Source organism: Tympanuchus pallidicinctus, unplaced genomic scaffold (genome assembly GCF_026119805.1).
Source record: "Tympanuchus pallidicinctus isolate F22 unplaced genomic scaffold, pur_lepc_1.0 scaffold22, whole genome shotgun sequence".
In the NCBI taxonomy this organism is placed as follows: domain Eukaryota; kingdom Metazoa; phylum Chordata; class Aves; order Galliformes; family Phasianidae; genus Tympanuchus; species Tympanuchus pallidicinctus.
In genome coordinates, this window is record NW_026294739.1 from 14,359,230 (window position 1) to 14,374,197 (window position 14,968).

Consider the following 14,968-nt stretch of genomic DNA (forward strand, 5'->3'; position numbering starts at 1 on the left):
CTTATTCAAAAGAAAAGAAATGAGCTTTATTTTAATATCATTTTATAGGCAAAGGCAATAAAAAGGGGACAAGAAATCACGCAGAGCTCAGTCTTCTAAGATGTGCAGGATGAGCCAGTGACATCTGCTCACTGTGTGCAGTGTGTAATAAGTGCTCTTCCACTGCTTGCCATCCCCTCTTACATGAGGGAAATTAATTCACGTGGCAGCATTAATCAGATCAAAACCTTTAACAGCATAATGCAACTCTATTTATATGTTTATTAATGCAAGCATGATTATCTCTTCAGAAGCATTTTTCACCTTATTTTTGCTTTGAAAATTACCAAAACGAGGGATATTTGAAATAGTCTTTGCTCCTTTTTGCTCTTCTTAATGTTCTTTTGTTCTGAGTTTATTCTTTTAAAGGGTCCTTTGTTCTCCCATGCTAAAAACTGAATACGTGGTTGTCTGTATGTGCTTGAGACAACACAGCAGGGTAATTGATTCCTTAAGTGATAGGAGTACCCTGTAATTCCTGGGTCATGTGGCTGTATTCCTACGCAGTGTTGGCTGCTGTATGGAACTGCAGAAGCAGTGCCTCACAGTGCTATAAACAAGCAGCACGTGTTCCAAAATGTCTGTCTGTTCACAGCTGTGTCGTTCTGTTTGTTTCTGACATTACTCCATCTCTCCCACCTCCCAGTGTCCCTTTCCATCCAGAAGGTCTCAGCATACTGATGATAGTGCCTTGTTAGTGGTAAGATCCTGCACGCAACAGCCTTTTTCTGTGGCAGATTCTGGAACATGAAAATAATGATGTGTTACGGTTGTCTCTGATTAGACCAACTCTTTCAGATCTAATCTAAATAGCATAAAACATGACCTCTTGTTTCAAAAGTGACTTATCTTGAGTATGCTGATGTTTGTACTGTCAGCCATTTCTTAATAATATAGTGATGTTTTCCTGCAGAATAATTAAAGCTTGCTTTTTGCTAAGAGCAGAAGGAAATTACTACTAATGAAGAACAACATAAAATTCAAAATGGATCTCCAGTAGCATTACATTGATTTGCCCTCCATTTAGCTTGCTTCCTAATTGATGAGCTCTCCAGTGTCAAATAAACAACTGGGTGCTCTGAATACAGCCCCCACTTGAGCTTTGTTTGCGTCCTGCACCGAGTGCTTGGCATGGAGTGGTGACCTGGGAACCACAGCACAGCAAGGGGGAAATATTGCTGTACTCGTAAGTGCTAAAAGTCTGAGCTATTCCTCGTTCTCTGCTGCTGGTTAGTGATGAAGATGTCTTTCTTACCTATTTTGAACACTAGCAAAAAGGAAAACTTTTATGTGCTTCATGTTTTATGCTATTTCTTCTTTTATGGCATCTTACTGATGCAGCATAATTAAAGAATATTATTAATGCCACAATCCTTGTCTGTAGAAGGAGAATACACTTGATTTGCCTGCTGTTGCATGACTGCATGCCTGGGATTTATGTTCTTAGCTCACGTGCATCCCCACCACCTACCTGAATTCTCTAGGCAGTGCTCTCAGAACACACCTCTTCAGAACGTGTTGGTCAGTGTTTTCTCTCTCCATTCAGACGTCTTGGTGTTCTGCTGTCTCATGCCCAGCACTGTGAGGGGGCAGAAGAAGGCTCCTTGTGAAAGGAATGTGTTGTGATCCTGCTTGTACCTGTTGACAGAAATCACACTCAGCCAATCTAAATACAAAAGCTCCTTTATATGCTGTAAGAACCAGGAGAGCAGACGTGGGTTTTGTGAAGTGCTGACAGTGAATTCATCTTCAGAATGTATTTCAAAGATGATCCGTTTTAAGGACCCCTTTTATTTGTTAGTGTTTTTATTGTATTTTATTTGTTAGGTTTTTATTGTACTAAATTCTAGGTTGTATACTTGGAAGTTCAGCAAACTGATTGCTAAAAATTCCATTCACGGTGGTTTCTTTTGTTCCTTTATCCAGGTTGAATCCATGCACAAAAAAGGGGCTGGGGGAAAAAGTGGCCGGGCTGGCAGGGAAAGTTGGAACCATATTTGAAAACAGTTTCTGCATTAAATTTTCTTGGGATTTCTTGCTCTTTTTCAGCAGCTCTAAACTCTGCATCCCATACATCATGCTTTCAGGGTATGAAACATTGGTTTTCTGAACTATGGAAGTATGATCTGCATATCTGTGCTGCAGTGGAAATGCATACTGTGTCTAATGATGACAGATGCCAGGACAGCTGCTGTGACTGGAACGTGTAGCTCTGGGCAGCTCATGAATTTGGAGCAGTTGTTTTTTTCCACTACTGTATTTTGTATGTCAAAAACTTGTTTAACAGCAAGGAATCGATCACTGGTTTGCTTAAAAAACAGAAGTAGTCATAAGAGTTGAAATTTTACTTTTACCCTTTTTAATTCTGTTGCATTTCCTTGACATTTTGTCTTTTCCTATGGGCTTGAAATGTAGCTAGATCTAAGCTCTGAGGCTGGCTTTTTTTTCCTTCAGTGAAGCATAGGGGCATTCATATCAAAGCACCATTTGCTACTGACAGTTCAGTGCATTTTGTCCATTTACATCCTTTTCTCTGTATCATTTCCTATGCCTAAACACTGCATGCCAATAAAGCTGCATTCTGTCTATTGTATTTTCCACTAATTGTTCCAAAAAAATTAACAGTTACCTAGAATGCAAGTCCTTTATTTCGATAGTTCTTCAGGTGTCGTTACCTCTTTAGCAGAAAAATTCCTAGAAGTCAAATTTAAGCTGTTATTTTCCTTTTTAAATCTCATCACGTTTCTTTTGCCCCTCTTGTCTGTTGCCATTTAACACAGATTGAAATGCATTTGTGTTGCACAGTTTGCTCTGGTCATTCCTTCCCATTGGTAGGTACTTTCAGGGCAGTCTGTTTCAGCTCACAAAATGGCTTTCCATGCCTTCTGTGAGCATATACAGTTTACTTGCTTGTTCCTTCTGCATCCCTGTGGTGTGATGCAAAGTGGGGTTTGGCTATAGGACTTGAGTGCGTGTTGTGATGGATTTCACTGTGTTGATTTATAACAGCCAGACTAACTAAAGCTTTGCTCACAGACAGTTGCTGGCCTCTCTGAGAAAACCTCCAGTGTAACTCAGTGCTGTATCACTCATATCCCGTTTGCCATTCCCACCAGAGTACTCTCACTGCAATTGGGAGTGCTTATCAATACGGCATCAATGCTTCAGACTTGGGGTAGTGATTTCAGTCTTGCCTGCTTTTGAATCTCATCTTTCCCCAGATGGCTTTTTTTCCCTTCTATTACTGTACGTTACAGGGTGGGTTAGTGGGAGATGGATACTAAAGGCACCACTGTTGTTCTCACATAGTGCTTCTCAGTTTGTCACAAAGCCTGTGAAATGCCCAGTGGGCACCAGGCAGCTGCTGTGACCTGTGTAACACTCATGTAACACTCATGTTACTGCTGCTGTTTCGGCTGCCTTCGTTGTGTTTTCTTCTTGTGGTCTCAAATGTGACCTGGGACCATCATCACAGTTAGCACGTGGGATCTCTGAGACATTTGAAGTTAAGCCTTTTGGGCATCAGTGTGCTACAAGTAATAACAGCATGAGAAAAGTAAGCATGACTTGAATTATGCTAACTTGTGCCCTGGAGGTTTCTCTCAGAAGTTATCGCCCACTTGTATGCTCAGACAACTGACAATCAAGCTGATGTGAAATAGCCTTATCTTTAGTTAGCGCAGAGTCGTAGTTGGGCTCTGCTTTGGCATTCTTTCTATCTAAAGTTGTTTCTGGCTGGGGACATTTCTCTAGCTTCATTGCTACGCCTAGAAATGAAGAGCAGCGTGTGCAGTTGTAAGTCAGAATTGCGGCACCCTGATTCTTCTTGTATTGCAGCTGCCTTCACTTACAGTTGTTCTTTGCCTCACTTCTTCCTCTTTTGCCTCCCTTTCTTTTCTCGCTGTCCCTGACAGAATGGCTTTGAGCCTCTCTTTGTGTTTGAGATTGACAGTAACACCAATACCATTAAGAGAAGGCCAGGGACTCGCAAACAGGTGAAGAGCATGCGCTGTGTTGCTGTTGTGCTTCCCTTACCCTCTGTGCTGCATTCCCCCTTTGCCCACTGCTGGGTTTGTGGATTGTGACTGCTGCTTGTTAGTCTGTGTCAAGGTTGTCCTGCTCTTTTTGCACAGGAATAAAGATGCATTCGTGTCACAGACCACCACCATTTGTTTTATTTTGCTTTTTGCTGTACTAGCTGGTACATTTACTGAAGTGTCATTTTGAAACTTGTAAAGCAAACGAACGGAAACAGCAAAAAAAGTGAGCGAAGGAGGCTGTTCTGAGGATCAGCTGCTGTCTGCATGGGGCATTGAAGGTGTTTGTGTAAGGTTTGCCCTGTCTGTAACATCTCCTTCCATGTGTAATTCACCAAGATCAGCATCAGGTATCCGTGGCAGAACAAACGCAGTCCTTAAGCCCATTAAATGTGAGTCTCTCTGATCTTACAGAGTTGATAGATTAATTTGAAGCATTAAAAAGAAAAGTATTTAGAGTAGTGGCTCAGGATGGGCTGTTGGAGGGTACACTTTCCTTCAGGTGTTTCTTTAGGAAGTGCTTACCCGCTTGTCGTTTTGCTTCCGATGGCACTTTGTTGTGTGTAAAAAGGAAAGTTTCACCTCCCAGGCTCATTAGCCAGAAAGTTCAGGAGGGTAGGAAAGCTTTAACCACAGTTTGAAAAGCAAATACCTCTTGTGCCTGCCTTTTGCTTTTTAAGTGTTTCCAAGCACGTGACCATGATCACCTCTTCCTTTCTGACCTGGTTACTCAGTTCCACCTGTGCATGTGCCCTACCAGCTGCTTGCTAACACTGCTGCTGCCTTGTCTTTCTTTCTGCATTCAGTCCCTCTCAGGGTTGAATCAAGACAGCTGTGCTACTGCCCTGCCTAACGCCTCTGCCCTCAGTCCTGCCAAGGTATCTCTTGCTATTGTCATTCACCAATAAAGCCTACAAAAAACTGGGATCCACACATCTGTTTTAACAGGTGTTGGTATGTCAGCTTCTAGTCAGAAGTTCAGGTAGGGTATGAACCTGATTTACACGATTAAACTGTAATAGCTGTGACCTCATCTTAGCTTTAGGCTGTGTCTAAGCTAAAAAACATGCTAACCCTTCTGCTCCTCGTTGTCTTTGATGTTGCTTTTTATTTACAAGATGATTTTCTCTTCACAAAGTCGAGTTTATCAGAGTACTTCTACTGTGTTCTTTACTGGCTTGCTTTTCCCATTGAGTATGGGTATCCTATAATTTTCTTCTGTGGACACTGCTATTCTGAGTGCCTTCATCATGAGAAATCGGTCTGTGTTAAGTACTATAGTAAGATTAAAGTGTATTTTGCTAGGGAAATTGATATTCAGTGAATAGCAGTTCTGCATTATCAAGGTGTCAAAGAGTCGGTGCATTCTTATCCGTGCTGCTGTTATGCAAGTTTAGCATGTTCTTTAATTAGCTGCTCTTGCTGTGCCCCCTCTGCAAAGGATACTTAGCATCTTGGTGAGAAGGAGTAAACAAAGAGAGCATTGCACTGTCAGTGCTGTTTCGTCACTTCTTCCTCAGAAAAGAGTAATTGTGGCATTTCTGCAAACAAAAAAGCTTAGCTGCTTTCTGCAGAGATAAGGCTTGGGGAACAACTTGTGTTTGTCACGTCTGGCTTTTCATTCTGAAGTACGTTTAGATGGATGGTGCCTTGCATAAAACACAGCAAATAGTAAAAATGTAGTCACAACTTCTTCCAGATTAGGACCATTTATGCTCTTCTGCTTTTTTGTCTACAGAGTGATGACAGATCCACCATCTCTCCTGGCTCACCCTCCACTCAGACAGGTAACAGGGAAAGGAAGCAAAGCTTCTGAAAAACGAGACCGAAACATCTGCCTGCACATTTGTTCTATGAGGAGAAGGGAGTGCTGTGTGTGGCACTGCTGTGCTTGAGAGCTTACCCACTGATTTAGGTCTCCTTGAAAACACGCGAGGGGAGAGGCAGCAGGGCTGAGGCATGTCCTCAGGGACAGTGTAGGCTTTGGCCCACAGATCCATTCAGCTGCAGGCAGAACAGTTGTTGGAAGTGGTATGTGGAATGTGCTTTGCATGGCGAGTGTCCTTGGAAGTGCCTTTCCTGCTCTATGCTTTTATCATGCATGCATGTAATTTATTTTGTCATTATATTAAAATTTGTTGTTTTTTTTTTTAATTGCCACGTTGCTGAACCCATTTCCTATTTAAATTCTAACCGTTTCCTTCTTCCTCATTTCCTTTCCTGTGCCTTCCCACATTTGTTTAGTCCACCTTTCCCCTGCACATCCTGGTCATGCAGCCCTGCCTTCCTATAGAAACCCTTCCCAGCGACCCGAGAGTTTCCTTTTTCGAGCAGCTGTCAGGGATGAAGCAAACAAAGGTAGGTTATGTCACTCACACATCAGCCTGTTTTGCATTGCCTCTTATTAACGTTTGCCTTACCTAGGTTTTGCACTGCTCTGTTACTTCAGGTCATTATCACCAAACTAGCTTTAGGGTTCAGTTTGTAAACATGTGGCCCTGTAAATGCTTTGTGAACGACCACTGTAGTTGTGACAATGTGGGAATCTGTTCTTCTTGGTCTTTGTCCTTACGCCTGAAAAGGTAGCAAGGAAATGCCATGCAAGCCTTCAACAAGTTACAAAGGCAGCTTGGTAGAATTTGCATTATATGTAACAGCATATGGCAAAATTGCAAAGCCTAAAAGGCTAAACTCTTTCAACATACTTCATCTGTCAAAACTTTGTCTTCTTTTTGTGAATGATTGGTAGCCAACAGAAACAACAACATCTGAAGGGAAAAGAAGATGTGTTAGGAAACACCTCGTTTAGATTAGCAGGTCATTAGTTTGATAGGTTAATAGGCTTTTAAAGAAGCAGATTTGTGAAATGGAATGCCCTGTACCCATTCTGGAACGTTGTGGGTGTGTAATGCAGCAGTGGAGGGCAGTCAGCCAAACCATACTTACTGATTTCTCTCCATGCTGTTTTTTCAGTGATTGCTTCATCATCTTCCCGTGCCTTGTCTCCTGCTAATGATTCTGCAGACACCAGAGTTAGGCAGAGCTCCAAGCAGCGTGAGGAGGAGCTGGAGCTGATAGAGCAGCTACGTAAGGTAAGAGCTGACAAAGCCAGTGAAGCTCTCGTGTGCCATCATGTTAAAGCTGCCCTTGTGTTCCAGACTGATTGCACTGAGCCAGTTATGGGGAGGAGTCGACCGAAATGGAATGGCACTGTGCAAGCTGAGTGTTTCTTTCAGATGGAGGCACTGGAGGTTGTTTTTTTTTATTGTGGATAAAGTTAGGTCCAGCTGCAGTGAAATACACAGCTTCTGGATGGCCAGTGATCTCTGCTGTTAGATCTTTCCCTTATCACCCTTCGTACTTGTGGGGAGCTCCATGGGAAGCTCCCTCAGTGTCTTTCCTTTTAATCTCTTTATACATTTCATCTTTGCTATAAAGCCTATAGAAAAGCAGGTGGCACGCAGGGACTGCTGCCAGTCGTGATGACAGCATACTTTCCTTGTGTGCTCTGAATCTCCCTGTTGACTCTTGCTTTATGCTTAGTTAATTGTAGAATATCTGTGGCAAAAATCTTCCTTACATTCAGGCTTTTTGTTGGTTGAGGGCCAGCATGCCCTGCTTTGTGCCCTGACATTGGCTGGTACTGACTATGCCACAGGGCATTAAGGTAGTGCTCTGCTTTGCCCCACGCACACTTGTGCTGTCTGTGAAGGGATTCCTTGAAGCGCTCTGATGCTCTGAGCTTTCTCAATAAATGAGAATTCCTTTCTAAAGCTGATTTTAAAAGCTGTAAGCATCCCAGGTAGGCAGAGAGTTCTTTCTCTGCAAACTGTCTGAGTAAGGACAATCTGCTCCCTCTAAAAGGAGAAAGCTCTCTTAAGTAAAATGAAACAAAACTCAGCATTTGTAGAACCTTTCATCTCTTATCTCAGAATGCTTTACGTGCAGTCTCTCTCTTGTTCTGCTTCCTAGGTAAGATTAAATCTTTTTTGTATACTTAAGATTTTAGATTTAACTTAACAACTTGGTGAAATCTGCACAGCATTTGAAGTAAAACCTGATTTGAATTTATGTTCATTCCTTAAACAACTGTTAACTACGTCATTTTTAAAAACTCTACGAAGTAATTGTCTGGTTTTTTTCTTTACTGAGACTTTTATTAGCTGTATCATCCTCCAGTCGACAGTTATTTTCAGTTCCCTTTGCAGAGCCGTTTGCTGAGAATGTGAAGGGTGAGGAATATTGTTCTTAGACCCTGATTTCTGTTATTTTTGGAGAATGGTTGTGTTAATCCCAATGTGCTGTGCAAAGAAAACTGTTCATCATTGAACTCAGGTGCTCCCAGACCGTGTTCAGCTCTGGCCCAGCGCAGTGCAGGAGCCGTCTTGGCATCGCTCAGAAAACTGTTCCAACCAGCCTGGAGAACGGACAGGGAGTTGTAACTCAAATGCTTCTGCTCTTAAAAAATGTTCTGCAGGCTGAAACGCTTGGAAACCAGCCCTGAATGTTTGTGTCCGTGTTCATTTTCCACAGAATATCGAATCACGGTTGAAAGTGTCTCTGCCCAGTGATCTTGGAGCAGCTCTCACGGACGGCGTTGTTCTGTGCCACCTGGCTAACCACGTCCGGCCTCGGTCTGTCCCCAGCATCCACGTCCCCTCACCTGCTGTGGTAAGTATGTCACAATGACAGCGTTTTGTAGGGGTCCAGAACCCTGCCAGCAAAGATCTGTAATCCAGGCAAGCGTGAAATTCATTATTTTCATTTGTGAACGTGTGTGGCAACCTTTCTGTGCAGTGTCTGTGGTTTCACTTTAAAGCCTGCGGGTTTGGGTTTGTTTCATTTAAATAAAGTTACTTCTGGTACAGATTTCCAGAAATCATTAGGATTTTCATGTCCTCCCCATGTTAACATGAAGAGTAGTAAAATAAGAGACGGTTAATCCTGAAAAACAAAATAGGACGTTTCAGAAGATCAAAAGATCTGAGAAATTCAGGAAAACACAGAGGGAAACACAACATTCCCTGCATTATTTGAGATCCTGCTGCACAGAACAGCAAGAACAAGTAGAGAGGCCAAAATGATTCCTGCATCCATTTCACAGCACTACGAATTTCTCCGCTTAGGAATGTCAGCAGAGCACACTTGAGCTGTGTTTGCACGTGCTTGGAGAACAGCATCTCCTGGAGCAAAGTAAATCCACTCAGACCTTTGTGATAACAAAGGAAAAAGGATTGTTTTATCTGGGGGCTGTTCAGAGCAAGAAAAGAAGTGCACAGAGAAGTTTGGCAACTGAGGAACTTGTTCCTCTTACCTAACTGCAGTGTTTTTGTAAGGCAACAAAGGTAATACATTATTGGGTGCATTATTGTGTATCACCTTGGGAGAGCTCAGAATTAAAGTGGGATGCAGAGCTGTGACACAGCGACAAATTAATTACAGTCATCTGTCAACCAAAAAAATAACAGGTATGTGGCAGTCAGAAAGTTCAGTGAGAACGTTTAGGATCAGCAACTTGGAAGTACAGCAGAGAGACAAACTGCTTGTGATGCACCTTCACGTCATCTTAGAACTAAATAAATAGGGGAAGAAGTTTTTCCTGTGAGAAGAGTTTGAAACAAGCACGCTGTTTGCTTTTTTTTTAATTTGGAGTCAGTCCTTGTGTTGGTTGGAATTTGAACTGGCACTTACAGGGCTGCATACTGTATCATTGTGGTTCCTCCTGCTTGGAATGATGTGAACAAGGAGATGTCTTCATTATTTTGAGCTGGACACGCCAACATTTTAGGCAGATTGTGGAATCATTAAGAGAAATGCAGACAGCTGCTATTCACGATGCTGGAGTTGTCAAGAATATCTTCTCAATGGCTTGGTTTTATGTGCTGCTGAATATTCTGTTACAAGTTAAATCATGGCTTTGTCATCGATGTCGCAGAAGAGGCAGCCTGTGGCTGGATGGCTGCAGCAGCAGAAGAGGCATCGCGTCTTTGCTCAGTCACAATGTGGTCTTTGTGCTCCCTCCATCCTGCAGGAGAAAGAAGGCAGCAATAGCCTTTAACCTGCTTTCTTGGTGGGGTACGTGGCAGGCTGGGGGGCAGAACAAGAGCCCCAGCGGTCTGCTTTCCCCCCTCTGAAGGAAAACCACTGAACTTGGAGGCTGCTGCTGCAGCAGCTTGTGTGAAGGAACAGGAAGCTTGTGTCTCTTTAATCAGAATAAGCTTCAGGAATAGAAACAAGACAGAGCTGTGCAGTGCTGTGTCCATGTAGAGGTGAGAAAGCCAACTATGCAGAAAAAACTGACTTGAAAAGTGACAGTGAATCCATCTGCAGGAGGCTTGTATGCAGCAAGTCGCAGTGCTGGTTTTATTCCATGGTATCTGGGTTCATCTAGCCTTCATTTTTTTTATCTCTTTCTTAACTGAAACCAGATTTTCAGTATTTATTTAACATAGTAATCCAGAATGGACTCCAGGTTGCTTCATATCATTAAACTGTGCTGAAATCACGGCACAGGTGCTACGTGTGTGTATGTTTCATTCAGTATGTGTCTTAAATTATCCCATTACAGTCACTAAAATGTTAGCCTGTTTTATGTAACACTGTGCACCGATACAGCACAGGTTAGAGTTGCCTTAAAAAATCATCCAGTATTCATAAAGTAGCTTTTCAGAAAGCTTGAAACTTGCTTTTCTAAGCAAACTGCAGCACAGCCTGGTTTGAATTATACAAACTTACTGCCGTGTGATTTTTTTTTTTTTTTTGGAAAAGAGGTTTATTAAGAGTTTCATTAACATTAAAATCCTCCCAATTAAGAGCACTTTGCCTGCTTCTTTTGCAGCCTAAGCTCACAATGGCGAAATGCAGACGAAACGTGGAGAATTTCTTGGAAGCTTGCCGAAGGATCGGGGTGCCTCAGGTACATTTTTCTGCTGTTCTGATGTTAAGGTGCAGATGTGATTTTGTGTTTTTATGGTCAGGAAAAGAAATCAGTGTTCCTTGAAACGTCTGATGAAAATGTGAGGTGATTAAAAGTTCAGGAGGCTCACATGTGAGGTATGCATTACTGTGTAGATAAGACCCTGCGTTGTCTTCTCCAGTAAAAAGAAGTTGGGTGTAGTTTGTCTGTCAGAGCTCTGATTCACTGACTGCTGTGCCTTAAGTGCAGAACAGCTGAGTGCAGCTTGAGCCTGGCTTTAGAACTGCAAGGTACTTGATAAAGACAATTCATTTTTCTCAGTATTAGGTATTTGGCAGCTTAAAAGTGGGATAAAGCTTGGATGATGTTTTGCATGTGTAACTTCAACTCCAAAGCATTTGATGTTCCTTCAGAATAATCCTTTTGTGCGAACATCTGTACCACCTTGCCAAGAAGTCTCACTGTTGTTGGCCTTTCTCTGACAGTAGCTACCTTTGCACAGATCTCATTCTTTGTGCTAAGTACCAGAGGTAGAACTCCAATCTCTGGTTTTCTTTCTCTCTTCTGAAATGAGTCCTGTTACGGTGTTTTATGCTGTCCTCTCCTTTCCTCTTTGTCTTATTCAGCGGCTGCTTCAACACAAATGATTTCAATGTCATGATTTCTCTTTATTTTTCTTCTAGTGTATAAATGTGATTGGTTTCTTACACGTACACAGTGTTTCTGCTGTAGGTGCTGTTTTCTTTTATATGTATTGTGAAAGGGAAAAGTAGACCCAGTGACTCATTTCCCTGCTATTTGTAAAAGCAGTGCTCTCAAGTCAATATTGCAGTATTTTCTGATAGCTTCACACAAAGGCATTTGAGCCATTGGGATTTTAGGATAGAATATTTATTGAGCTGCCCAGCAGTTTCACAGGACTCACTGTGAATGGCATTGGAACATGGTAGGAAGTCATAAATGATCGTCCATGTTCTGAGACGATGAGGTATTTGAGTCCCTTCAGAAACTGGAGCCTGCGACTCCCAGCAGGACTGCACAGTACAGATCCTGGAGCAGAATGGTTCAATCCCACTGCAGCTCCCCTGGTCACAGCTCCGTCCACACGGAGATGTAATTTTTATGGGATTGGAGTACAAAGCTGATCTCTGAAATGGCGCGCCTTTAAAAACAAGAAAAGAGCACTCAGGACAAGAGTCTCCTATAGAGCCGCTCTGCTCCATCTACTGCACCTTCTGTTTAGCATCCTCCTGTTTTTCTCAGTTCTCCTGCTTTAATGTGAAAGAGTTGAAGGAGAATGTCTCTGGGGAAACCCACTGCAGTACCCCAGCTGGATTCTAACGTTGCTCTCACATGTCTGCATTACTTGTCTGCTGAGATGAGAAGTAAGATTGCCGTATGAAGGAACGGCGTGGCAGCCTCGTGTATTTCTGCTGAAAAGATGCCTGCAGCTATTTAGCTATTTCTTTTCGTTTGAATTCCAATTACAAAAATGAAGGGCTTGCTGGAAGCATGGATCTATGCAGAAATACCTTCTAAGAGGAATGCCACTTTACGTAGAAGGTGACTTTCAGAAAATACAATCACAGGCATCAGAGTGAAGCAGCCATTCCCACAGAACTTTGCTGGCCAGTGCTGTGGCATGAAAAGAAACCTCCAGCTGAGCAGATTGGTGTGCATCTAGATTTCATTGATGTGCAGCAGGCAAGTGAGACACTGTGGGAACAGTTACAGAGCACTGAAACTCTAATTAGTAATAGATTAAACTCTAATTAGTAATAGATATTTCTGCAGAATGCTGCATTCAAGGATCAGTTACACAAAAAGAATCCCTTCTGCTGTTTTCATTAATTATGGTGGAGACTGAGCACGAGCACTCAGTGCCAGAAGCATGTCACAAAGCTGAGCTGCAGGCTGTTTGCCCTGCAGAAATGGCTTTCACTAGGGCACGTGTGAACTGCTCTGTTTTTAACTGCCAAGCTGGTTCCATGTGTAAGTTGTGGAGGTTACAGGCTCCTCGCTGAGCACTGTGTATCTGCACTTTGTGTTCTTTGAAATGGGGAGTTGTACAGATTGCTTTGTGAGAAATAACCGTGTTACACTTCTTGAACATGCAGATGATCTGAAATGTCTGACTGACTGCTTAGTGGATGTTGCTATGGCTAACTGACTGACCTTTTTTTCTGTCTGTTTTCCCTTCCTGCTTACACACTCTGGACAGGACAATCTTTGTTCCCCTTCTGACATTCTTCAGCTAAACCTCAGCGTTAAAAGAACAGTTGAGACTCTTCTTTCCCTGGGGACAGATTCAGAAGAATCCAGTCTTCTCTCCCTTTCTATTCAGCTCTGGGGCTTTGTGGTGTTTTACTGTACTCTGATGCTAATGCTCTGTATGGTCTATCGCTGCGTCTTTTTCCTCTAGCTGAGGGACGGTGCTGCTGTTTCCTCCCTCCATCACTCCAGTTCTCTGTAAAGGATTTTGGGTTTTGTCAAGACCGTGTGTACAAAGTGCTCTTTCTCACTTATGGGAGAGAAGTAACGGAGGTGACAAAGGCAGTGTGTGAACACATCGATGCACCCATACAACCACCTGTGGCAGAACTCACGTTTGTATTTGCTGTGTGATGTTGAGCAGATGTAATGCTAGGGGAGGAGGTGCTGCCTGTGGGCTGGAGCAGGGGCCCGAGCTGTAGGGACACACAGGTGTGTGCTACAGGCTGACTGCTGGTGAGGGATCTAGCACTAGGAGAACTGCACTGTCAGTTTGTGTCAGTTTCCCTGTCTGTACGATTAGAACTGCACCCAGTTCATTTGTATCAGTTTGGTAAATTGCTTCCAGATTATCTGATGAAAGAGGTGTTAAACAACACAAAGTATTTTGAACGTCAGTGACCTTGATTAGCTCTCACAGTCTTAGGAGTCGTGGTCTGATAAGTTTTGTTCACAAAATCTTGGGATGTTTTTTCAGATCCCAGCTCCTTATCCCTGCTTCTGAGAGAATTTGACTTTCCTTTTGATAGACTGCCATGTTTTATGTATGAGTCAGGGGTTTTAAAATAGCTGTCCATGAATCCTGAGCTTTTTGAGCTTCATAACAGATCAAAGAGGAGGTTTGCAGAGAAACTGAACTCTCTGAACAGCTCTGAAAGAAAACCTTTCTGGTACAGAAAGAAAAATCCTTTGGGTTCTATCAGATGCCACAGGATTGCCATAGCATTTTGCTGTGCTATGGATGAAACTTAACAAAGATTTCCTGAGTTGGCACTTGATTGTGGTTGTTTTCAGAAATGTCAGTATCACACAGAAATACCCAACCTGGCTGTGTGTTCAGCTCCCTCTTTACTGTTACACAAATCTCAGGTAGTCCTCTGCACAGCTTTAAAGTTTTTCCCTCCTCTGGAAAAGCATCCCGGTGCTTTAATGTGTTTCTCAGGGACATCTCAGGACTTGAGGGCACTTCCCATGCCACGTGCAAAAGGCCACGTCTCCTCAGAGTGTAGGTTGGTTCAGGGAGCTCTGGTCAGAGGTCAGATGCAGGTAAGTGCGAAGTAACAGGCCTGTTCTGAATGGGACCTCAGGGCCTGTTTGTTACACCTGAAAATGCAGTCAGCGGTTCGTAAGCCCTGGTGAAGTGGTGATGGCAGTCCTGCATTAACCTGGCAACAACTCTGAAGCACAATTTGAGATGCACAGAAGTTCAGCTGCAAATGTTGCCGCTACCAGTTATGTGTACGTGGATCTCACAAGCTCTTGTAACGTGAAGTGAATATTTAGCAAAGGAGCAAGTGGAGGAGCTGATGCCCTGTTCCCAAAGCACACTGTGACTGACACAAAACGTTCTGCCCAAGCAAAGCATTACTGAGGAAAGAGGGCACCTTTGGTGGGGGGGTGTTTGTTTTTAAATAAGCTATTTTTGCACTGTTTACTGGTGTGAACTAAAATGAACTCTGTTCCTATGTTTCTTACCTTCTTCTAA

General features: G+C 42.9%; 1 protein-coding gene across 12 annotated transcripts in view; it reads left to right on the forward strand.

Annotated features, from left to right (window-relative positions):
* Positions 1-14,968, forward strand: part of LRCH3 (leucine rich repeats and calponin homology domain containing 3) — a 51,917-nt gene that overhangs the window by 31,887 nt on the left and 5,062 nt on the right. For 2 of the 12 annotated variants that reach the window (XM_052686893.1, XM_052686898.1), the window contains 8 exons: positions 686-739; positions 3,954-4,034; positions 5,815-5,863; positions 6,321-6,434; positions 7,050-7,168; positions 8,610-8,747; positions 10,915-10,992; positions 13,214-14,748. In XM_052686893.1, coding sequence (XP_052542853.1) covers positions 686-739; positions 3,954-4,034; positions 5,815-5,863; positions 6,321-6,434; positions 7,050-7,168; positions 8,610-8,747; positions 10,915-10,992; positions 13,214-13,414 — 834 coding nt within the window. In that variant the 3' untranslated portion in view covers positions 13,415-14,748. Of the gene's footprint in view, positions 1-685; positions 740-3,953; positions 4,035-4,882; positions 4,955-5,814; positions 5,864-6,320; positions 6,435-7,049; positions 7,169-8,609; positions 8,748-10,914; positions 10,993-13,213; positions 14,749-14,968 lie in introns of those variants that run through there. The other 10 variants (XM_052686905.1, XM_052686896.1, XM_052686899.1 and 7 more) reach the window with 10 other exon arrangements.